Here is a 25,493-nt window from a genome sequence, read left to right on the forward strand (position 1 = left end):
GTTGCTAAACAACAATACGATTGTTCGGCTGATGAAACATCTTTCCAAAAGTCTTTCAGTAGACAAATAAAACAGTTCTGAAAGTTGTGAGTATTGGACGTGATGTGATCAAGGACGTTTACACTGTGCTAGGAGGTAAGTGTCCCTCACAGCTTCATTTTCATCTGCTTAAAATTCATTATGGCATCTATCCTGATTAAAGGTACAGTAGGCGATTTCTGAGAAACGCTGTTGAAAATGGATCAGACCGAGCAGCAATAGGGGGTGTGTCCACTCATAAAAGAGGGAGGAGAGTGAGCCAATCTGCAGTAGGGGGCGTGTCCACTCATGATTGGGGGAGGTGAGGGAACCAATCAACAGCAGGGGGCGTGTCCACTCATTATTGGGGAGGAGAGAGAGTGAGCCAATCAGTAGTAGGGGGCGTGTCCACTCATGATTGGGGAGGTGAGTGAGTGAGCAAGAGGGAGATATTTAAATAAGACTGTAATAAGAGAAATGACTGAGAAACATTACAAAAGAGAAAAGCTCAGAGGAATATCACTGGAAAAAGAAGAGTTATGATCAGGCCAGAGCTTAGGACACTCGTTAATATTAGAAAAGCTTTCCAGCGCTGGAGAGACTGAAGCAGGAAGGCCTGAAAATGAACGGCGAGGTTGAAAGTTGTTTCTGCTCCATACGAGTAACATTAGTTTTACTGTTTCACAGAACCAAGACATGCTGATGTTGTAATGTTAGCTCTAGTACAGGACAGTTTGAGTGTTATTGTTTGTCTGGAGCTTCTGGCGAATAACAACAAACTCTTGTGTACTGTGTTCATTTTTTGTTCTTCTTTTTCGTCCGTTCATCATCTTCACATTATTTTCCGCAAAGATTTATTTTGCTTTGCTTCAGCTATGATAAGGACACATCCACTCTTGCACTGCATGTTTCGTGCATTTTGGGGGCGGAGCTATGAAGGGGGGGGTGTGTTTGTTTGGGTTAATTTCAAATACCAACAGTGTTTCTCAGAAATCGCTCACTGCACCTTTAAGGTCTTTGGGAATTATCCCTTCTCAACCAAGCAAGAACATATTATTGGCCAATGTCGACAATCTCAAAATGGCCAAATATTGTCTTGAATTCATCCTCTTGCATGACCATATCACTAGTATATTACTAGTAGTGAAAGCAAGTTAATGCAAGCGTCACTATTATAATCAGATAACACAGAAGTAAAGCTGCCATAGAAGGAAGCCATATTTAGAGACCAGAATATCACAGAATTTGTGTTTGGAGTCTTTTGACTTAAACGAGTAAACAACTTGCTGACTTGGCTGTGTGACTCGGCAGAAAGCAACCACCTAGCAACTACCCAGAAGACCTTAGCAACGCCCTAACATCATGCTATTGAAGACTGAAATGTCATTACAGATCGTATCTCTACTATAATTTTATGCATTGTTTATGCGTTTAATCAATTAACGGAAATGCACCAAAAACATACATATTTAACGAGGGACGATCTAGTGCATGTCAGCATGTGGCACATATTCTGAGCATCAATGCACCAGATGCTAGACAGCAGGGGTCAGACCTTCACACACACCAAGAGAAGCCACGTTTATTCTAGAGGAAAACCTCCAATGACACACAAGCAGTGATGGATTGTCACGGTTGTGTTTTAAAATCAGCAGTACAGTGAGCTCTGGGCAGGAAGGACAGGGTCACGGGAGAGCTTATGCCCTTGGCATTGACTGAACATCCTGCAGATGAATTCATAACACGAGCACAAACATCTGATGCATCTCCAACGCATCTGTCTGACTGACTGCAGAAAATAAAACTCATAACCCATAATTAACAGCATCCCAGGACACAGAACGTTCCTATAATGTTAACATATGGTTCTGGTTTGGTTATTTTTGGGAAACAACTCCTAACGTTTTTACAAGTATAAATTAACGTAAATCCCAGCAAGTAGGTTTTTGTGTGACAACCTAATAGAAACCTTCTGTAAAGGTTATTTCAGGCTTTGTTTTTCAGAACCAAAAACAAATGTTGTCAGAACTCTAATAAAAACAGAAGGTGAATTAAGGTTCATTAGACTTAAAACCATAAACTAATGTTCCCAGAACATACTCCATACAGTGAAACATTCTAAAGCAATTTGTAAAGGATTCCTATTTATTTCTATCAAATGTTGGAGCCATAATGGAGGAATTATAAATCCTCAAAAGGGTCAAATAAGATGTTACTGGGTAAAGTGAAAGTTTTAAGATTCTTAATTTGTTATGTTCCACAAGGGCATCTGAGATACTGTGAGATAGCCTACTTATTGCAATATGTTGGAAATTCCCATTCGGATCCGTTTAGGGTTGCTTCTTTCAATTCAAATTATGACAGAATTTCCGTAAGAAATTGCTGACCAGGGCGGGAACCAAACCCGGTTAGAGGAGAATCGCTGAAAGCAACCTAACGGCGGCTTTCGGGACATTTGTTATTGGCATTCATGCAGTCTAGATAAACACAATTACAGCGAGTCAATTAACATTTCGCGGCCAGCACGTGCGGTCTCTAGTGATGCCGCAGTCACGCGCATCAGCGTTTGTTTCGCCTCAACGCAATTCCACACAAAATAATGCCATTCATTTACAAATTTGTATTAGTATGTGTACATACCTGTCATCGTTCCGTATGGTATTCTGTGTGTGTGGTGACTGGCGGTGATGCGAGACATCATGGCAACCAGCGCGTCTCTCCTGTCAAGCACACGCGCTTCTAGTGTTTAGCTCGCGGCTGAAGGGAGGAGCGCGCGCGCTGTACCCGTGAAACACCAGAGCTTACCGGTGCGCGCGCACACACTTGTTGGTACCGTGTGTGTGTGTGTGTGTGTGTGTGTTTAATTAATACTAGAAGAAATAATAATTCGGTTACACTTTACTTTAAGGTGTCTTAGTTACACTGTAATTATACATTTATGTACTGAGTAATAATAATTAACTATATGTAGCCTTCTTTCTATAGGGTTATGGTTAGGATTGGGGTTTGGTTTAGTTGCATTTAGTTTGCGTTTTGCGATTTTAACATAATGTAACAATGACACTAAAATAAAGTGTTACCAATAATTCTTGCTCAATGGATGTAAATTTTTTTTAAGTATTATTTAATTAATTATGGGTTTTATATTTTATACACTTACAAATATAAGAATAATAAAACAACGAAATAGTAATGGTATATGATAATACTATTCATAATAATAATAAATACTTTATTATATATACAAGATATTATTAATACTATATGATTATTATAATATTATTGTTTTTTTTGCCATGTAAAAGAGCTAAAATCTTTATCAGCACTAAAGTTAAATATTTACTCATAACATAAGATTAACCATATCTAAATAAAATTGAGAAATATTAAATATATGTGCTGAAATCTTCTGAAATGATTCAACTGTAAACTTTTTCGTTTCACAATTACCTGAATGTTTCAATTGTGATTTTAATCACCATGCAAATGAATAACTGAAATGTAGTTAATATTTAATTTTTACTGACAGGTGTGTTGGGAAATACATTTGAACGCTTTACCAGACTGACAGGGGTCAGGTCTGAGTCTTGACAACTGGCGCCCTCTACTGAGATCACTGCAAAACTGCACGTAAAGTCTTTGCACAAAAACAAACAAACAGACAATAAAAACGAACAAGTCGGTTTACATAATCACAACTTTTACTCGTATTCCTTTTAGCATGTTAATATAAACCATTAAGACAGGAAAAGAAACCATGAACGATTGGTAAAAAAATAGCTTCGTAAAATTAAATCGCCAAAGATGATGCTCTACCGCTGAAAAGAGTGTAACCTCCAGCTCTAACGATCACACAACACAGTACTTACACTATTCTTCCTCGCTGAAAGGCTACAGAAGCTTTAAACTAAATATTTCCTCCAAATATACACAACGGATGCTGGGCTGAGCATTTTCCAGAGATGGTTTCCTCATATACAACGATCGTGAAGTGTGCAAAACTGGACTATTTACATGAAACACTTTCCACTAGACCTCTAATGTTAGTCAATGGTAGTGAGTGTAACGTCTGAAATATTACAGACCTCTTAGATTTTACACGGCGTAACAAAGTGCAAACGGGAATATTTCATAATATGTGATGTCTGGTTCTTTCTCGCCTATTCAAACGAATATTACGACATGTAGAAAGGTGAGCACCATCACTGGTATTCGGAGACGGGAACTTTAGAAACAGTGTCTGTTAATTCCATGTGTTCTCCGTATTCCCGTTCCAGTCATCGGGACGCAGAGTCCCGTTTTCTGCAGTCCATTCGGAGCTGAAGCCACTGGCCCCTAAAAAAAAAGCACTAAACTCAGTTCCCAAAGCGACTTCTTCCACGAGGGCCGCCCCTGCCCCACCCGCCCCGATGAAATGGTGGCTCGTTTCCAAATCTGTCCGGGCCCCTTTCGGGAGCTTGATCCCGCCAGTGCGGTTCCTCTCCCCTAGGTCCCATGGGGGGCCTGTGAGGGGGGAAATCGTGTCTTGGGGGGAAGTCGTGTCTTGGAGGGCGCATCATGGGCATCCGGAAACGGCCCACGTGGGGTTCACCGAACATTGGGTTGGGGCCCCTGGGGGACATCATTTGAGGGGGCATATTTTGAGGGGGGTGGATGGGATGAGGCCCGTTATTGGGGAAATGGGGCATGAATGGTGGGCGGAGCCCCACAGGGGGGTGTGGCGGTAGGGGTCCCGGTCTGGGCCCCAGAATCCCCGTGAGAGGTGGCGGGCTGAGCGCTTGAGCTCCTGTCGGGTCCATGTGACTCCTGGGACCCTCAAGAGTGTCTTCCGAAGGTTCTTTGGTTGGGCTTTCTGATATTACAAAAGAAGAAAAAATGACACTAGCTTTAGGATATTAATGATCTCGAACATCATTTACACATTTATAAATCTTCCAGTCAAGTTATGCGATAAATTACAGGATATTCATCATCTAATTTTACAAAGAATCACTTAATTCTGGATGGTTTCATATCAGAATAGAGTTTTACAACATTAGCCTAGGAAGATAAATGATTCAGTTACATTTTTTAAACGTTTTAAAAACCATAATAGTTTCTTTGCAGTAACATGCACTGATGAATCATTTACAATAAGACAATTTCAATAATGCATCATGTAAAATATATATGAAAGAATAAATGGCCAATTTGGATGTCATGCTGACTTTAACTGCATATTAAGTGACAGTTGATCAGCTGTACCTGTGATGGATGGAGGAGGACCTGCGGGGTTCATAGAGGCCACTGGGATGACAGGAGGGAATCCTGTATGGAACAGTTCATGATAAGGTGAATTTGTGTTATTATTTCATGCCTTGTCTGTCTGTCTGTCTGTCTGTCTGTCTGTCTGTCTGTCTGTCTGTCTGTCTTTCTGTCTTTCTGTCTGTCTTTCTGTCTGTCTGTCTGTCTGTCTGTCTGTCTGTCTGTCTGTCTGTCTGTCTGTCTGTCTGTCTGTCTGTCTGTCTATCTGTGTCTGTCTGTGTGTGTCTGGTACCTGTAGGCATCTGTGGCGGTTTGAATCCAAGAGGAGAGAAAGATGGAGGGGAGGCTCCTGTGATCATGGCTGGAGGTGGTAAACTCATGTTAGGAAGGGGTCCTGGGACGACATTCATTGAGGCAACAGGCTGAGCCAAAGGACTCTGTAATACAGAGAGGAAATGGGTGAGGAAGCGCTGTGTGAAAGGACATTTCCGACATCAATGATTGAGAAATCCTACAGAAATGGTTATAAGGACATGAGCAGTGTTGGGGAAAGTGACTTTTCTAAAAGTAATGTATTACAATATTCTGTTACTCCCCAAAAAAGTAACTAATTGTGTTAATTTCTTTTTATGGCAAGTAATGAGTTACATTACTTTTGCGTCACATTTTCTCAACGGGGCTGGGCTTGCTTGTTTGTTTTTCAATAACAAAAACATATATTTTTGGCAAATGTATTCACGCCCGTACAGAAAGTTGAACACTCTTAGGTCCTGTCCCAAATGGCACCCTAAACACTAACAGCCTTCCTCTGAGTCCACACTTTCATGTGCGGGCTTGGCAAAAGTGCGCATATCGATCGCAAAACACCCCTCTGAATTTGTGCCATTTGGGACAGGGCCAGACTTACAAATGTGTTGTTTAACTAAAGTAATTTTTGCTTATTCATATGGTTCTATCTGCTCATCAAAGGTCAGCAGCAAATACATTGTTTAATAAAGTGAGATTAAATACATAAAAAAAGTAAAGTATATTTGTATTATTGCAGGCTTGCAGGTAATATTCTGAGTTTCCATTTCACTGTTTTTATTCATTTTGAGGAAAATCTGTTTTTGTGCAAGTTAGATGCGTCGCTTGTTTGAAAAAGTAACTCAGATATATTTTGTTGTGAATTTAAAAGTAATGTGTTACTTTACTAGTTACTTAAAAAAAGTAATCAGATTATGTAACTCACATTACTTGATACCTAACATGATACACACCCAACACTGGACATGAGTAGGCAAAGAGTGTTCTGTGTGTTCTTTATTGCAAACAAAACACAAATATACAACCGTTTTAAATACACCTGAATGTTTTGAAATCAAAAGTAAGGATCAATCCCGGAAGAAGAAGCAAACAATGTCACAGGTGGAGGGTAAATCAACTGCAGGGTAAAACTATGAATTTGAGGTGTTGAAGGGTGATTTTTCATTTGAAAGACAAATGTAAAGTCCCCCTGTTGTGAAAATCAAGCTTTTAATGTTGTTTATATGTCTATGCGGTGTTTTTAATATTCTTTAAGACAATCCATGTCCATGAGTAAATTCATAAGTCAACACCATTGCTGTATTTTCTCAGTGAACTCAAAAACACGGTTTGAAGTCGCTGGTGTTTCTGACGCCACAAACTACCTTGTAACCAATCAGATCAACGTGTGATCGTCAACCAGTGGATCTCTGAGCTGGAGTGAGTGGAGGTGGGGCTCATTTGCATATTCATAGAGCCACGTATACTAAATGAGGCAATGGTGTAGAGTTACATTCAAGCTTTTTTTAAGGCATGAAAGGAAAATGCGTTTAAATATGTCAATTTGGTGATTAAAGATGAGTTTTAAGGGATACAATTATTGACTACAGGTGGACTTTAAAATTGATGTCCTGCCATCTGAAGTCACACATTCAGATCTAAAGATCTTGCATGCACAGGTACTGTACCACATTCAGATCGCATTCAAAACAACAAAGAGGTTTCTTCTTCAATTACATTTTTTTTTTTTTTATGTAAATGAAAAATAAACTGATTCAGTGAAATCCATCGCCTGACCCAGTCTGACAATGTCAGCACCAACATGAAAAGGTTTTGGAAGTTGACATAAAATCCTGTGGAGATCATCCTCTTCACAAGGTGACTTATTTTCACCAAAGTCACCCGAGAGCAGAAAGAGTTTTACTCAAAAACATTTTTTGCAAATCCAGTCTCACAAAGCCAATCTTTTGACAATCAGCATAAGGTCTGGCCCACTTTGCCACCTTTTCTGGGCCATCCAATTCTTCAGGAATCCACTACTTAATTTTTGCCCAGATTTACAGTAAACACGACAGCGCTGGCGAAAGTCAGGGCCAGTCTGTAGATTTGTGTTGACCGATTTAACAAAACATCACATAGTGTATGATGGACACAGACTCTCATTACTTTCATTCAGAAGAGATCAGATATGATTGATATTTTGAGCTTATTTTACAACACAGTTTGTTATGCATCTCCTGGCAATGAGGAGTTCCTGCTCGAGTTTCAGGAACAACTTGAGAAATCTGTGTGTGTGATTCTGTCATTTAGTGTATGACGCCCAGTGTTTCTCTGTAACCATTTACAAAGTCGTCAAGTGTATGATTTTAAAAGTCGTCAAGTGTACCTGAATGTTTTTTATGTGCAGATATTTTGTTGTTGGTGGGAAATATCACAATAATAGACTGCATGTAGAAAAACAACTATTATTATGAAATATAAAGTATTAAAATAAAAAAAGTAATAACTGAACAAAAACATTGAAGAAATGATCTGAATGTATGCAAAAAAAAATTTTTCTTTCCAAATACAGTTACAGACTAAGATACATCACAGACTAAGATAAAACGTGATATACAGTTCTGCTCATGAACGGCTAGTAAACTTGCTATGTGCGTTTAACTAAAAAGATTGGAAGACACTCACTTTGAGCTCTTTGCTGAAGAACTAAATTCCATTGTATCAGTTTCAAACATGATTTTGTTCTCATGTGATCTGTTAAAATACTAAACACCAAAAGGGCTTTTCATTAACCCCAGGTTATCGTTGTTCTGACCCTCACTTTTGACCCTGGTTAAAGGAATGTTTCACACTTGTAGATAGCACCACTTTTGCGCTGATAGCTCTGCATTACGGTGCCAAACTTGTACAGTGTGAAACAACGCAGTGTTTAAAATTTATCATGCTTAGCAACCGACAAGCAATCGCATGCCTCATATTCATATTCACATGTTTTGGACACAGAAACAGCGCACTGTATAAACTGTGATTTCGGTGTTTGAGGGGGGAAATGTAAGATAGTTCGAGAAAACACCTGACCTGGAGTGAATATTCGTTCTTACCTTTATAGTCCAAAATGTCCATTTAGGAAAAACTTGATATTACAGTCTGCAATGTATAATATGAGGATGCGTAGCGCTAGAACAGGTTGACTGTGGAGTAATAGCACGAGAAGAATGACCCAGGGTTAACTATACTTCAAGTGTGAAAAGCCCTGGAGTTGCATAAACCAGCCAATGAGATTAGAGCTGCGGTTTCAGGTTAGCTTTCAACAAGATCCAGGAACGAGACAGTGATGTAGGAGCCACCTGGGTGTTTACTGTCATCTTTTAACCAATACCTTTTCATGCCTAATATTGATTATCTCATCAATACAACGATTGAGAGTTACAATTCTTATAACAGATTTAGAAGTGAGCAAAAACTGTTGACTGAGGTCAGAATTTCCCTCCATTCAGATGTAATAAGCACTGAGACAGACAACCATTCCTTGAACTTCGCAAAGTTTGACAAATCTACCAACAATTTTTCCTCAGAAATTGTTCTGCACCAGCCTGTGAACTCAAGATTCGACGATCCAATGGCATGAAAATCCAAAAAGCTGAGAAAGTCCAACATCTCTGTTAATATTTTGTCTCATTTCACGTTGATAGAGAACTTTTTAGGTTTCGCTGCAGTAATATTGATGTATTCACTTTTCAGCACTTATTGCTTCAATATTGCATTGAAGTTTGGTCCCATACACACACACACACACACACACACACACACACACAGACAGATGGATGAACTAAGTCCCGTATATCCGCTGACCCTAGAGACTCTCCATGAGCACAATCCTGACTAACACCTCCGTACACAAACACTTATAATGAGCATGCAGAATGACGGCAGACTGACGACATCTAGTGGCACGTTCCCGAACTAAAGAATAATATACTGTACATCGTGGCTGCTTGAACTGGTAAAAAAAACTCACCAATGCAAGTAGTTTTGAGTTTGGTGCATTGAACCGTGACACTTGAAGAAGAGATTCATGCAACAGTGGTCTCATTTCTGGAGCGGGACATGCTCAACACTGAGACAGAAGTGCTGACTCTGACATGTAAGTGTTTAGAAAGCTGCTATTCCTATAAAGATAGATGAACCTAGAAATGCATGAATGTGTCCAGCGAAACAGTGCGTGGCTGAAGAATGAATAAACAGAGCTGCATTCAGCCGTCTATATGCACACCTGTGATTCAGTTACTACAATACTTTACTTTTGGACATTTAAATCATTATTTTTAGTTTTCTTTGTATGTTTTAGACTTATTTTCCATGAAGTTTACACATTCAAGTACAAATAAACTGTAAAATATATTATTTTTCACATATGTATATTCGAAATGTCATTTAAAAATATGGTAACACTTATTTTTTTCAACAAGATTACATTTGTGAACACAAGTTAATTCATTAAGTCTCAGGAACATTTATTGATCTAGGTTTAAGTTTTTTTTTTTTTAAATACTACTGTTCATTGTTAACTCATGTTCTTTCATCATAGATCAGCTAATGCAAATTTATATAACTTAAAAAAAAATGTTATGGATATATAGTATTTGTAGAAAATATAAATGCACATTAGCAATGATTGATAAATAATGTCCAAGTACTGTTCATGGTTATATCATAATACCTAATGCAATGCAATAACTAATGATTTGAGCTTAACTGTCAAGTGTTACCAAAAATTACAAAAACAAACAAACAAAAACCTAAAAAATGTAACCAAAAGTATTTAGACATTAAAATTGTATGAAAACCATTGCATTATATAAAATGGCAAAATACCAAGCAAGCAGAATGTGGCACAATAATTTTTTTCTCATTTTTACCAGTAATAGTTTTAGAATTTTTTTTTTTTTTTTACAACAAAATTCTTTTTGGGCTATAAATCTTTAAGATATAAAAAGATATGGAATGGAATACACTTTAGTACAGATTTTTATCCAGTCTGCAGATATTGGGCCATCAGAATATAAATCATATAGTGTGTGATGGACACAGACTTCCACAGATTTTCAGCTTCAGACTCTGATTCCATCCGGACTGCGGTGATCAAACATGTTTGATATTTTGAGCTGATTTTAGAACACATTGTTTTCATTTGTCATGCACCTTCTAGATATGAGGTGCATGTTTCTGCATGAGCTTGTTGTGTTCGGAACGACTTAAAAAAAAAAGTCTGGTATAGTCATTTACTCTATGATGCCCATTTTCAATCTGTAACCATTTACAAAGTGGTGAAGCGCATGATTCCTAGTGTTTTAAAATCAGTTCAGATTTTAGAAGTTGTGTTGTGTATTCCAGCATTAACACAATGACGTTAAGACATTTGTGTGGCTTAAAGATACAGTAAGCGTTTTCTGAGAAACGCTGTTGGAAAGTGGATCAGATTGAGCAGCACAGCACACTTGCAGCCAATCAGCAGCAGGGGGCGTGTCCACTCATGATGGGGAGGAGAGTGAGCCAATCAGTAGTAGGGGGCGTGTCCACTCATGATTGGGGAAGGTGAGTGAGCGAGCGAACAAGAGGGACATTTAAATAAGACTGTAATAAGAGAGATGGCTGAGAAACATTACAAAAGAGAAAAGCTCGGAGGAATATCACTGGAAAAAGAAGAGTTATGATCAGGCCAGAGCTTTAGGACCCGCGTTAAAGGGATAGTTCACTTTGAAATTAAATTTTGGTATGTTTTAGCTTACCTCAAGGGCATCCAAGATGTAGGTGTCTTTTTTTCCGCAGTAGTTTCAATTTTGATATTTTTAGGTCAAACTGTTCTTGTCTGTCAGTCGTATAATGCAGGTCTATGGTCACTGTCTCAAAGAGCATAAAACAATTCCCCATCGTCCAAATTAAACAATTCCCCATCGTAAGTACACATTGATGGCATAAGACACGAAACGAGCGGTTTGTGTGAGAAAACGAACAGTATTTATATCGTTTTTACATCTTATACACAGCCACGTCCAAGTGATCTGAGGGCGCGTGCGCGCGCATCCTGGTGTGTGACGTGTACGCAAACTGGTGCATAGATATATACACTAGATGTCGCCTTGTCTACGGCAGTTCATTGGAACGAATGTCTTTAAGGCGACATCTAGTGTATATATCTATGCACCAGTCTGCGTACGCGTCACACACCAGGATGCGCGCGCCTCAGATCACTTGGACGTGGCTGTGTATAAGAGGTAAAAACAATATAAATACTGTTCGTTTTCTCACAAAAACCGCTCGTTTCATGTCTTAGGCCATCAATGTGTACTTACGATGGGGAATAGTTTAATTTGGACGATGGGGAATTGTTTTATGCTCTTTGAGACAGTGACCTAAAAATATCAAAATTGAAACTACTGCGGAAAAAAAGACACCTACATCTTGGATGCCCTTGAGGTAAGCTAAAACATACCAAAATTTAATTTCAAAGTGAACTATCCCTTTAATATTAGAAAAGCTTTCAAGCGCTGGAGAGACTGAAGCAGGAAGGCCTGAAAATGAACGGCGAGGTTGAAAGTTGTTTCTGCTCCATACGAGTAACATTAGTTTTACTGTTTCACAGAACCAAGACATGCTGATGTTGTAATGTTAGCTCTAGTACAGGACAGTTTGAGTGTTATTGTTTGTCTGGAGCTTTCTGGCGACTAACAACAAACTAGTGTACTGTGTTCATTTTCTGTTCTTCCTTGTTGTCCGTTCATCATCTTCGCTTTATTTTTCACAAAGCATTATTTTGCTTCACTTCAGGTATGATAAAGACACATCCACTCTTGTATTTTGAGGGCGGGGCAATGAAGGGAGGGGTGTGTGTGTGTTTGGGTTGATTTCAAATATCAACAGTGTTTCTCAGAAATCGCTCACTGCACCTTTAAGTGTCTAAATACTTTCTGATTCCACTGTTTGAAAGGAAGTCGACTGCTGCTCCACCAGGGGAACATTGTTTGTTTGGCATGCATGTCAAGATGGTCCTAACTGCAGAACACGAAATCCAGGGGGAGGAGTTGGATCCAGATCCAACTCCTCCCACCTTTCATATACCTTAACCTACCCATCTCCAACCCCCTGATCCCTAAACCTACAAATCTCCACCCCTTAGATCTTGATCCAACTCCGCCCCCTGGATCTCCTGTACTGCAGTGAGGTGCTACTGTGCATGTCCCTGCTCACTTATCAATCAGGGGTGCGTTTCCCAAAAGCATCGTTGGCCAACTATGGTCGCAAGTTCCGTCGTTACCAATAGAGTTCAATGGACATTGCGATGAACTTGCGACCATCGTTGGCCAACGATGCTTTCGGGAAACGCACGCCAGGACAAATGTTTTGTACATACTACTAAAGTAAAAAAAAAAAAAAAAAAAAACTGCATAGTATTAAAAGGACTTAAAGGCTAATACAGGTTATAGTAGCCTAGTTCATGCACAAGACCCTGTCAGTGTTTCTCAGGGGAATCGTCATCCACAACACTTACAGCACCGCACAGACTGTTCCTGATGCTGGCTTGAGATCTCAGTAACTCTCCAGGTCCTGGATCAGACCTTCTTGAGACTGAACCTTCAACCTTTGAGTTAGTAGACTGGATCCTGAACCATCAGGCTGTGTTTATGTCCACAGTATTTTTTTTGCACAGTACAATAGAAGCAATGTGAAACAGCCATTTGAATTTGTGTTCATGAACTATTCAGAATTTTGGATATTTATGTCTAAGTTGCTTTTGAGTGAAATTTAATTTGTTTTATTTAGCTATTGCTAAGGTATTGGTGAATAGGACAAATTACTAATATGCCTTTAAAAGACAAACGGTGGGACAGTCATTTCTTTTAGAGCGTTTTCAACGTATTTTATACATACCTGCATACCTCGTTTTACATAAACAATAATATTAGTTTTAAATAAATGAATCATTTAATAAGCAGGAGTTATGCATTTATTCAAAGAATTTTGCAATATGTACAAAAAAAAGTACACATCTATAGTCGTTGTGCAAAGTGAAAAAAGCACACAACATTTTTTAAAATGCTATAAAAGTTATTATATAAATTAAGATATTCATCTACAACACCATTTTTTTGTCCCTATGCTTTTCCAAACATTACCTTGCATGCCATGTGTGTTATATAGCTGTGTGTGAATGTAAAAGTCTGCAAGGTATCAAAGATCGAAGTGCACCACAAATAAAGTTATTGTCTAATAAAAGAAAGATTCTAAATCGATTCTGAACTGCTGAAACGAGTCGTCAATAATTCCAGTAACTTCCTGTTATATACCCTATGTAACACAATGTAACAAATTAGTATAATGTCCATAAGGTCTTCATTGGCTGTCAACGAACAGCATCTTTGACCCTCAGACACTGTAGCTGACACTGGAAGAGTTTGGTTTGTGTTGTTCATGTCGAGAAGACGCTGTTTTCTGAGTTGAAAAAGCAAATCCATTTTGCTGCACTTCAAAAGGACGAGACTCACGCTGGATTTGATATGATAAAACTGTAACCGCCATCTTTACTGTTCGTATCACTGTGTATCTGTGTAAGTGCTGAGGAACATCTGGAGCTGAAATTCAGATTGGGTATTCAATTTTCGACCAATCACAACAGACTGGGCCGTCTGACCAATCAAAGCAGAGTAGCTTCTCGGAGAGGAGGGGTTTAAAGACTGAATCTTCGAATGAACTGTTTTCAAACTCATTGAGAAATGAGGTGACATGCAATGTATATTATGAGAAAAATAAAGTGTTTTTTGACCTTTGATGCATGTAAACCTTTTGCACAAGGCCTCTAAAACAAAATTAGGAACCTTTAAAATCGCATAATAGGCACACTTTAAGTCACTCAGTGGTGTGAACACTGAAATGTCTTGAAAAAGTTTGTGAACCTGATTTACTGTAGGTGAGTTTAAAGAATGGCCTGAGTTAAGTCTCACAAACACTGGATTCAGCAAGATATCAATGTGCACAGTACTAAGTAAAAAAAAAAAAAAAAAAAAACTCATTTTTTTTTCTTTTTTTTGCTTGATTAAACTGCTAAAAGATAAGCTCCCGGTTTCCCAGATTTACAATAAGTAAACCCACTTCACCAGCTAATTACTCTTCGACAGAGAAGCCATAGAAATATACAGAGCTACCACAAAATTGGAAGTTCAAACAAAATTGTAAAGATGGCTACGTGCTTGTTTCTTTGGCACATACGGTCTGTAATTTACAGTGAAAAACTGTAACGTAAAGGTCCTTGCACACTGAGTCCGAAATTTTCAGTAGCACCTCACTGCAGTACACGAGATCCAGGGGGCGGAGTTGGATCCAGATCTAAGGGGTGGAGATTGGTAGGTTTAGGGATCAGGGGGTTGGAGATGGGTAGGTTAAGGTATATGTAAGGTGGGAGGAGTTGGGTCTGGATCCAACTCCTCCCCCTGGATTTCGTGTTCTGCAGTGAGGACCATCTCGAAATTTTCGCATGTTTTTTCTCGTATTTGTCATTCGGTGGCTCTGAATTGTCAAAACACCATTCAAAATGCTTGCTATGGATGCGATGAAACGCAGAAAATCAAACCCGATCCAAAAATGTTTATGAAGGAGCCATTGTGTGCGTAATTCACATAACGTGAGGTTATATTTATTTTTAACGCGCACAAATTTCGGACGCGAATTTCGGACTCGGTGTGCAAGGACCTTAAACTTCACATTTGAAGTTCACATTTTGTTTAAATAATTGTTTAATGGTTTTTGTTATCAGTTACGTACATTTGGGGTTTATGATACTACATCTGTTGTTTAATGAATATTTCATGTGTATTCAAAGTCATGTCTATTACCTGTATATGCATCAGCTTGTGGATATGCTATTTGATGAACTTTATTTTACCATCTGCATTATTATTACATTATCAGTTTATTCTTGTTCACAGGTTGTCCTGTAAATATGTTTATAATTTTGCACTTTTTTTTTATACAATCAGTGTTTCCCACAGGATTTTGTGTAACTGTGGCCCTCGGTCCCTCTACAAGGGGTTCGGGGGGCCAATCAGATCAACGTGTGATCGACATCGAGTGGATTTGTGAACTGGTGTGAGTGAGTGAGTGGAGACGGGGCTAATTCGCATTTTCATAGAACCGCATATATTAAATGAGGCAAGGGTGTAGAGTAGAGTTACATTCAATTTTAAGGCATTAAGACATTTTTTTCAAGGAAAAAGCATTTAAATATGTCATTCTGGTGATCAAAGATGAGTTTTAAGGGATACAATTATTGACTACAGGGGGACTTTAAGTAGGTATATCTTTAGTTGCACTATTTCTGGATAATTAAGTATACAATTAGTTGTTCTAATTTAGCAGACTTTGAGTATATCAATTTAGTATACCAAAAGTGCAATTGCAGGGTATTTATATTAAGTACATAAATATGTAAATGTATTTCTAGTATACTTAGCATAAAATAAATGTATTTCAAAAACATTTTGGTATATTTATTTTTCACTGGGGACAGCTGCCAAGTTTTTGTAAAAACAACAGGATTTTAATTTTTTTACAGTTTAGAGATCAAATGGTTGACTATAGGACCATATGCTAACATTGAGCTCTGTCCTCAATACAGTGTCACATCAAACAGGAAAACAGCCCTTCAACATGTGAAGACATCAGGGGAGTTTTGATCAGTCATTTAGGAGCAACTATGAAGAACTAACAAGCCATAACAGATGTAATAAAGTGAATGACTGTCAATGCTGTTTCTTCCAGAGCAGAGAAAAGATATTTACATTTGAAATGGCAGTAAAAGTTTTGGATCCAAATATTTTAACGGTGGACTAAAAGTGTCCTCAATAATAACAAATAAATAAATACAGATAAAATACAGATGTGTTTGTTCTTTTAAACTGAGACATGCTGCTGATTACAATAATGGCAGAGATTTCCAATTAAAGAGTGTAATTGTAAACACAATTTTTACTTGTTTCTATAAAGTAAGACGACGAGTAAAAAAAAATGCAAGTGACATCTGAGGTAATCAACACCATGACACATGCTATAGATTAAACTAGTTCAGATTCTGAATACTGACTGTATGAGTAACATTTGAAGCTGCTGACAAATACCCAAGAAATACTGAAATGAATATTAATACTGTATTAGCAAGTTGCTAGGCTATCATAGAATTTTTTTTTTTTTTTTTAAAGAATTAAGTATTCATTGACTATTTGGGGTGTCGTTTTGTCATATTGCTGCTGTTGTTGCTACTTTATTAGGATTTTTTAGGACTGGCAAATGATTCAAACATGTTAATCTTGTTATTAATTGCACTGTTGTTCACCTTATTTCTGTGAAAAACTGGTTTAATTTGTTGGAGAGTGTGGCCCCAAAAGTATTTGGACACAAACTAAAATTGTGTGTATAAATTTATTTGCATCATAACAAAATATCAAAACAAATGGTTTTTATTCAAATTAAAAAAAGTCTTGCACACTTCTTGGTTATCAAACTTTGTGAAGAACCATGCTGGCTGTTATTCTGCAAGGATACTACGCAAACTTTAAAAGTTGAATAAAATTAATTTATAAAACGTGTCTCAGAAAAGTCGGAAAAGCTAATGCATCATTTTTTGCCACTTGGTTTGATTTTTTTTACCTAATGCAATGAAATTCTTTCATTTTTATGTGTGACTGAAGTGCCAAAATCCTATTTAGGCCACAATAATAAAAAATAAATAATAATAAATATAAATAAATAACGCATTGATTAAATAAACGCATAGATAAAATCACACAGAAAAGAATAAATCTGCTGTCAAATTGGATTTCTTAAATGCATAAAAATAGTTTTAGTATTAAATATTTACAACCCCCAAGTCCAATTTGGGACATTTTATAAAATCAAGAATCTGTGATTTGTTAACTTTCTTTAACCTTTATTTAACTGACAAAAGGTCAAAGAAAAGATTTTCAAAGTTTTCACTGATCAACTTCAAGGGATACTTCACCGATTAGCATTAAGCTTTGTATCAGTAGAAACCCGGTAGTATTTTCGAATGACCGTGCTTCCCTCCCTCATGTCCCCCTGAGACGAGAGATTTCTGTATTGTGTCTGGAAAAAAAAAACTCTAGAGACTACAGAGGCGAGAGACTACAGCCAGTAGGAGGAGCTCGTAATGCATGTCTTCAACTCGCCCATAGGTGGATCTCACGATAAAAGTTGAGTCGACTAGTAGCCTACTTGTGTCATTTCTTCCGACACTGCCCTCTGTAACTGGTAGGCGTGGCTTGGGAGTGGCCTCGTAGGGCAGTGAAGCAAGTGCATTCTGGGAGTTGTTGTCTTTCATCCACATGAGTCAAAAATACATTTTCTGGCTTTTCTCAGTCTAGAAGGCAACAACTTCTAAAATAATTTCACATTTCTACTACATAAATGACCCAATTTAAATACACATTCATCTTTCTAGTGGTGAAATATCCTAAAGTACATTTAGTAAATATAAGCAAATTTTGATTTTGATGGAAACACACTCCAAAAAAGTTGGGACAGAGGCATGTTTACCACTGGGTCACATCACCTTTCCTTTTCCAAAGTTACTAGTCACTTAAAATTTTCACTGGCCACAATTTTGACGTCGATACCATGGGGGAAAACTATATAGATATTTTTAATCTCATAATTTTGTAGCAGGTATATTAGGCTGCTGTCCCTTAAAGACCCGATCCATTATACTGTTACACATGCGTTTTCTTTCTAAACTGTTTATGTTCACTAAAACATAACTGACAAGGTTAACATGAATACTCACCAGCATCTGCATTTTGTGTGTATTTGACTGTTTAAGCACAATAAGTAGCGAAAATAAACCCAATTTAGTACTGAGAGGTGGCTTTATATGTGTGAGCACAACATCTGCGGGAATGAGTAAAATTATGCGCAATCCAATGCCAAAATTCACGCCGTCACAGCAACAATATTCACCCGGAGCAAATAAAACAAATGAGTGAGTGGAGGCAGGTTTGTGTGTCAAGATGAGAGACCGAGAAGGCGCAGCTGGTATCGTGTATCTATTCTGTGGAAAATGAGTATAGGAAGTGTTTCAGATAATTCAGTATCGATAGGTATAAAAAAAAAAAAAAGTATGATTTGACACTACATTGTCATATAGTTTATTATTTCATATGCCTTTTTAAAAGTGAAAAATGTAAATATCATTTATAAAATTCAACCCGCCAAAGCTGCTTGTAGGAGTGACCATTACACACCACTGTTGAAATACACCCACATTTGGCAGATGTAAAAGGAACATTTCCATTGGAACAAATTACAATTTACATTGACGCACCCACCGCTAGCCTAGCTTAGCACAAAGACTGGAGGTAAACGGCTCCAGCTATATAGAGAATATAGTTCCCAGTATGTATACGGTTAGATGTCTGTGTCTTATGTGACCTTGTTATTTGTACACGCTGTGACTATACAAATCACAACATGTAAATAGAAACATGTTGGAGTTATTTTGTCACTTATTGGGAGCAGTATGCTAGCTGGAGCCGTTTACCTCCAGTCTTTGTGCTAAGCTAGGCTAGCGGTGGGTGCGTCAGACAGAGTTACAGCACACACGGAGATGAAAAGGGTATGTATGGACTTATCTAACTCTGGGGGATACGGTGAATAAGCTAAAGTCCCAAAAAGTCTGTGTGTTCCTTAAATGTCAAACCTGAGACAGATCTGGAACGCAGGCAGTCAAGTACATCCCTTCTACGTGTAGTAGAGTGTCTAGAAACCACTGTTTTATCATGTGCAGAATGAGGCCCGGCGTTGTCTTGCTTCCCAGGAAAGATGTCATCTTGATGCCATTAAATGTCTCTGTACAATCCCAATATACGCTTCCAGTCAGTGTTACCTTCACACATTTGCAAGTCAACCATACCGTTCACACTGATGTTTTCCATACCATGACAGATGTTTGCTTTTGCACTCATGTCACTGATGAAAGCTGGATGTCCTTTTCGTCTTTGGGACTGGGAACTCAATGTCGTTTTTTTTTTTTTTTGAAGCTTTTTTGAAGCACACTTCCACTGTTTTAGATCATCTGGGATGAGCTCGGTGTGAAAACGTCACATTGAAAAGATGTATAGATTTCTCCTTGCATAACAGAGATTGGAGTTGCATTTCTTGAAGCAGCGTCAGAATGTGTTGAGTGAAAACGGTTTTCCAGAGTACCATGTGGCTGTATTCAACATAGTCGCGTGACAGTTTCTCGTGCAATGCCGGCTGAGGGCTTAAAGGTCCCGCTCATCCAACATAGGTCTCCTGCCTTGCCCTACATGCACTGAGATTTCTTTGGATTCCCTGAATCTTTTCACAATATGATGTATGGTAGAAGGGGAAAGACAGATTCTTTGCAGATTCTTCTTGCATTGAGAAATGTGATTTTTGAATTGTTTGACAATGATCTCATGATATTTGGCACAAAGTGATGAACCATCATCCATCTTTTCTTGCAGAGACTGAGATGCTCCTTTTACACTCAATCGTGAAATCCTCAACTATTACCAAAATACACCTGCTTATTCACCAGACTTTCAAAAGTGTTTAACCTTGATATTCTATACTTTTTTCTTTAGCCTCTGTACCAACTCTTTTGGAGTGTGTTGCAGCCATCAACTTTGAAAATCTTTTTCTTTGTACTTTTGTCAGTTAAATAAAGGTTAAAGAGGTCAAATCAAATTCTTGATTTTATGGCATTTTACAAAATGTCCCAAATTTTCTGGATTTTGGGTTGTAATCGCATGCTTTTCCCATGATAAAATCATGAGTAAGGTTTGCATTTTTTTTTTTTTTTTTTTAAATCAATGAAATTCGGACCTCTTTGTGTAAGTGTCCATCCAAACCCTTTTTAGGGCCACTGTGTATGGCAAAAATGTAAATAAAAATAAGATAAAAAAAATATATAGAACAGAACAGAGAACAGAATTAATCTGCTATGAAATTAGATGTGTCAAGAGTATAAAAAAGTTTTAGAGTTAAACATTTAATTAATTGGATACATTTTACAGAGATGTTGCTTTGCATGCATTACCTATGGTAAAATCAGTGTATTGAAAGGCCTCATGACTTCTTCATTGAACCCAAATTATTTTATTATGAGTATATTTGCAGGATGCATACTGCGCAAATTTTCAATATGAAGATAACACCTGCTAAATTAAGTCAACATGCACTATACAACCAAACCACGCAGCATCATGGACTACTGTATTCCAGGAAGCAAAGTTAACTGTGATCAACCATCTCTTTCTTGAATCCTATTTTTATTGGGCTGCCAGTGACAAAAATATATTTTAAGACAATATAACATGCAAGGTTTATCAAAGCATATTGCTTTACACATACTACAAAAAAAAAAAAAATAGTAGTACAAATATATTGCACAGTATGCAGGTCTGCTAGAATCTTATTCCGAAAACAGTCTAGACTTACACCATGCTGTTAATTTGACACTTGCTGCTCTTGAATTTGTCAGCTAATGAAAGTTAAAGGGTTAGTTCACACAAAAATGAAAATTATTTCATTAATTACTCACGTCGTTCCAAACCCGTAAGACGTTAGGTTACCTTCGGAAACACAAATGAAGATTTTTCTGATGAAATCTCTGAGATTTCTGTCCCTCCATTGATAGTCTATGCACTACCACCTTGACGCTTCGAAAAGTTTCATAAAGAGAACGTAAAACTAATCCATATGAATTGAGCGGTTTAGTCCAAAATCTGAAGAACAGATTGAATTTAGGCTTATCCACATATAAACATTGATCACCAAACAAACAGAAGCTCAAACGTGTGTAACACGAGAATGAACCTCATTGGTTCTTGCTGAAGCTCAAACGTGCTGCGTAACACGAGAATGAACCTCATTGGTTCTTGCAGAAGCTCAAGCGTGATGCGTAACACGAGAATGAACCTCATTGGTTCTTGCAGAAGCTCAAGCGTGATGCGTAACAAGAATGAACCTCATTGGTTCTCGCACATCAAGTGAACATGCTTGAGCTTCTGTTTACAACTGATGTGCGAGTTGATGAATGTTTATATGTGCGTAGCGGTCAATAGAGGGACACAAAAGCTCTCAGATTTTATCAAAAAGATCTTCATTTGTTTTCCGAAGATGAATGAAAGTCTTACAGGTTTGGAACAACATGGAGGTCAGTAATTATTGACAAGAATTTTAATTTTTAGTGAACTAACCCTTTAAGACTAAACTCTTTGAATAGACTGGCATAGGAAAGGTCTGAATAGGTCTGTCATTTTAGCCACCAAAAAAAAAAAATATATATATTGTTGGTTGTTTCAACCCATGTTTAGGTCAAATATGGATAAACCCAACCATTAGGTTTCAAACTTTAATTAAAAAGTTGAAACCAATGGTTGGGTTTGTCCAACTGAGCCTTTTTAGTGCATGTTAAAATTCAGCATAGAGTCATATTTTGTGTAGGGGGTATGAATAGCACAAAAAAAAGGCCATGAAGCGTGGCCTAAAATCAGCGGCTGAACCGGAGTAAAAGAAAATGTCACCTTACCAAATCTCTGGTTCCTTCGAGGAAAGAGAGCAGACGGTCCAGAATATCCTGGTTGCTCGACCAAAATGATTCCAGCCGATTCCGACCAATCACCATGAGGTGATGCTGTATCATGAAAGACTCAGTCCGCAGGAATACAAGGCCATCGCTGCGATGGATCCGCAGAAATAAGGCCTCATCTCGTCGATCTACATGTGTCATTGCTGCCGCATTTCATACTCGGATTTGAATCCGACTGGCTGAACAATGAAAACGTGATTTAAAACTGCAACGCATGTAATGCTTCGCCATCTTCAAACATGGAAAAAAATCCAATCATTTCACTAAACGGGATTAGAACTGTGAAACTTCATTCAACCTGGCATCAAGCCATTACCTTTCCATGTGTATGTGGTTGAGAGAAGTTCAAGGCCCTGGAATCAGCTATCAACTACTGTCCTGGAGTCAATGACCGTTTACCTTCCCACTGGAGTTCTTCATGGAGAACCGCAAAGCAGGAGGAGATCCCAAATCCAGCACCACCTTTGAGAGTCCACTGGAGAATATTGATGATTTCACACAGAACTCGCAGAACTCTCACAACATTCACCGACGCGTAATTTAATATGCACAGTCATTAGTTTGAACACAGCTCTCCTGGATTGTTTGATGAATTTATGGACATTATCTACACATTTGGTACTTTTGCCTTATTTAACAACCGATTTAAAAATCACCAAAAGCTCCATGAACTGATGTCAGATAAAACAAGACAATATGAGGTGCTGTCGGACTAGAAATGAGAGCCACTGGTTTAAACGAATGTTTATTTTTACTAGCAAAACTATTTTTAAACTATAGCATAATGCCTATAGAAAGTGTGCATTTAATATCATCAACAACATTATCTGCTTAATTTACTTGAAAGCCACACACCAGACATAAGTTACCAGTGGAAAACCATTGGGTCACTTTACCACTGTTAGGCAGCAGAAGTTTCAAAGTTAATAGTTCAACTACGTTTCTCAGTAACAAGGCAGTAGAGTACCAATCTGAGATGTAGCTTTTCAGTACCGAAGGCTTCTTCTAACGATTAAGTCAAGGCGGTACAGGCAAAACCATAGTTTTTTCATAGACTATTTTGCTTCCATAAGGTCTTCTTTTAGAATAGTGGAGAGAAAACATCTAAGCTACACATTTAACTGTTTTATTAGTGATTTTTCCCCTGTACCGATCCACTTCTGCAGCACTTACATACACAACCTTTACAGTTTTACTCCTATCTATATTCTTGTACTGTCCCAGAATGTCATTGGCCTGATTTATATAACATTTTATTCACTGTAAACATGATAGCCCCCTTATAGTCACATGAACATATTTCTTCTCTTTAACTCATGACAATTGCCATGACAAGTTTTGGATTTTGACTTGATCCATTGTGAGTTGAAACCAAGATTATCTTCAAGTTGAGTTTACTCTTGTTCAGTCGAGTCTAATCAAGGACTAGCAAATATTTGATTTGAGAACTAATAATTGTAGGTCAATTTAATGAATCAGTCAATATCAGTCAGTTTGTGAATCACTGAATCTGTCAGACAACTCACTCACTGGCTGAACTGGATTCAATGGCTAACAACTCTGTGAAATGGTGACAAGATACTTTAAAGCACAGAGACTACAGATTGTTTTAAATGTACCCTTTTCAGAGGTGTTTTTGCCCGTATGTACATGTTCCCTTTTCTTAATTTCCTCAAGAGTCTCACACAAACAAGTAATGAAGTTTGTTGTACCTTTTTAGAGATGTTTTTTTAGCTTTTAATATTTCACACATTTCTAACAAAAAAACTACTGAAGTAGCTTCAGTGTGGCACATTGTTTTGTCATGTAGCTTGTTTTAAAGTTAGACTAGTTTTTACAATGATAAAAACAATTTAAAATTATACTATTATATACACAATTTCCACCTATACATTGTTTACAATAACTAATTCACCAGCTGGAAACACCTTATTCTACACGCAAACTCTCATTAAGTTTTCTTTTTACAACGAACAGAATTGTATTGTAATATCATTAAGACGACTGCCTATGATTGAGTCATTCCCTGAACCCACCTGTTGTCCTCTTTTGGTTTTCCCAGCATTTGTTCTTCCGCCTTCTGTCTAAATCCACCAGTGATGCACAAAAAGTCTGGTTTCTCTTTAAAGTGACTCCTAAACCCCTGGTTCCTGGCCACCTCTGAGCTTCAGTGTGTTATGGAGTGCAAGCATGTGAGGTGCCAGTGAACATCACTTGTAGATCCAGCACAGAACAGTAAACTATGTTAACAGTTGCTATTGGCCAGACTCTAGAGACACCTGAACAGAAACACCCTGTGTACCGAATTGTGCTTGTTGAAATGCTATAAAAATAGAAATCCATCTAATGCAGAAGTTCATTTATTTATAAGGCACTTCTAATAGTAACTAAACAATGGAAATGAAAATATGCAGAAAATATTTTATGCTAACTGTGCAAGAATGATAGTCGTTTAGATATCTGGAGGCCATGCATTACCGTAACACTTTTTTTTGCCAAGAAATTGTCAAGATCACAAGAAACCAGTTGAGAAAAGAAAAATGAATAATGCAGTCTCTCTGTGCTTGCACATGTCATTATTTCTGTTCAGAGCTACTGTATTGCTCACTGACAGTCCTCATCTTGCAAATAGTCAAACTTTTGGGGAAAATCTAAAGTCGGAAAATTACGTTTACTAAAAAAGGAGTGACTTTTTGATCTCGATTATAGTCTTTTGGTGCATCTTTAAGCAGCAATCCAAGTAAAAAAACCACAAAGAACTTGAGTAGAGTATGAAGTAGGAGTGGAACGGTACACATATTCAGTACGAGTCTACAGTTCGGTACGCATGTGTACCGAATGAACACAGTGTTGTTTTAACTACTGCACGTGCAAAACTCCCCTGTGAGTTTCCCCCCTAGGGAATATTTTATATCGATATACTTTGATGTTGCAAACACTTAAGTGCTTAGTGGCTTGCCTTACGGTCATATGAGTGTATTGTTTAATGCGTTTAAGATGCGCTTTCCTGAGCACACAACTTACATCTTATGGTTGTACACTTACCTGTAAATGTAACAAATTCACAGTATTGCCATTTCACAAAGGATTATTCAGACAGCAAGCGAGTCTAGGTTTATCTTTGCAGACGTCAATAAACGAAAAGCGAAATCCATTTCTCATCCAAAAGTCTAAGCACTTCAAATCTCTTCCCCAATTACAACAGCAACATAAAACTGCAGTGTATGTCGGTTGCAGCAATATTGAGAAGACTTTTTTATGAACA

The 25,493-nt window shown here is 37.8% G+C and overlaps 1 protein-coding gene across 1 annotated transcript in view; it reads right to left on the bottom strand.

Moving 5' to 3' along the window:
• Window positions 1-3,510: 3,510 nt before the first annotated feature.
• scaf4b (SR-related CTD-associated factor 4b) overlaps window positions 3,511-25,493 on the bottom strand; it is a 41,971-nt gene continuing 19,988 nt past the window's right edge. Inside the window, exons 17-19 of the mRNA XM_081371479.1 lie at window positions 5,555-5,699; window positions 5,263-5,325; window positions 3,511-4,870 (exon numbers count right to left, since the gene is read on the bottom strand). Coding sequence (XP_081227605.1) covers window positions 4,374-4,870; window positions 5,263-5,325; window positions 5,555-5,699 — 705 coding nt within the window. The 3' untranslated portion in view covers window positions 3,511-4,373. The remainder of the gene's footprint in view (window positions 4,871-5,262; window positions 5,326-5,554; window positions 5,700-25,493) is intronic.

This window comes from Scardinius erythrophthalmus, assembly GCF_964197995.2.
Source record: "Scardinius erythrophthalmus genome assembly, chromosome: 7".
Lineage (NCBI taxonomy): Eukaryota > Metazoa > Chordata > Actinopteri > Cypriniformes > Leuciscidae > Scardinius > Scardinius erythrophthalmus.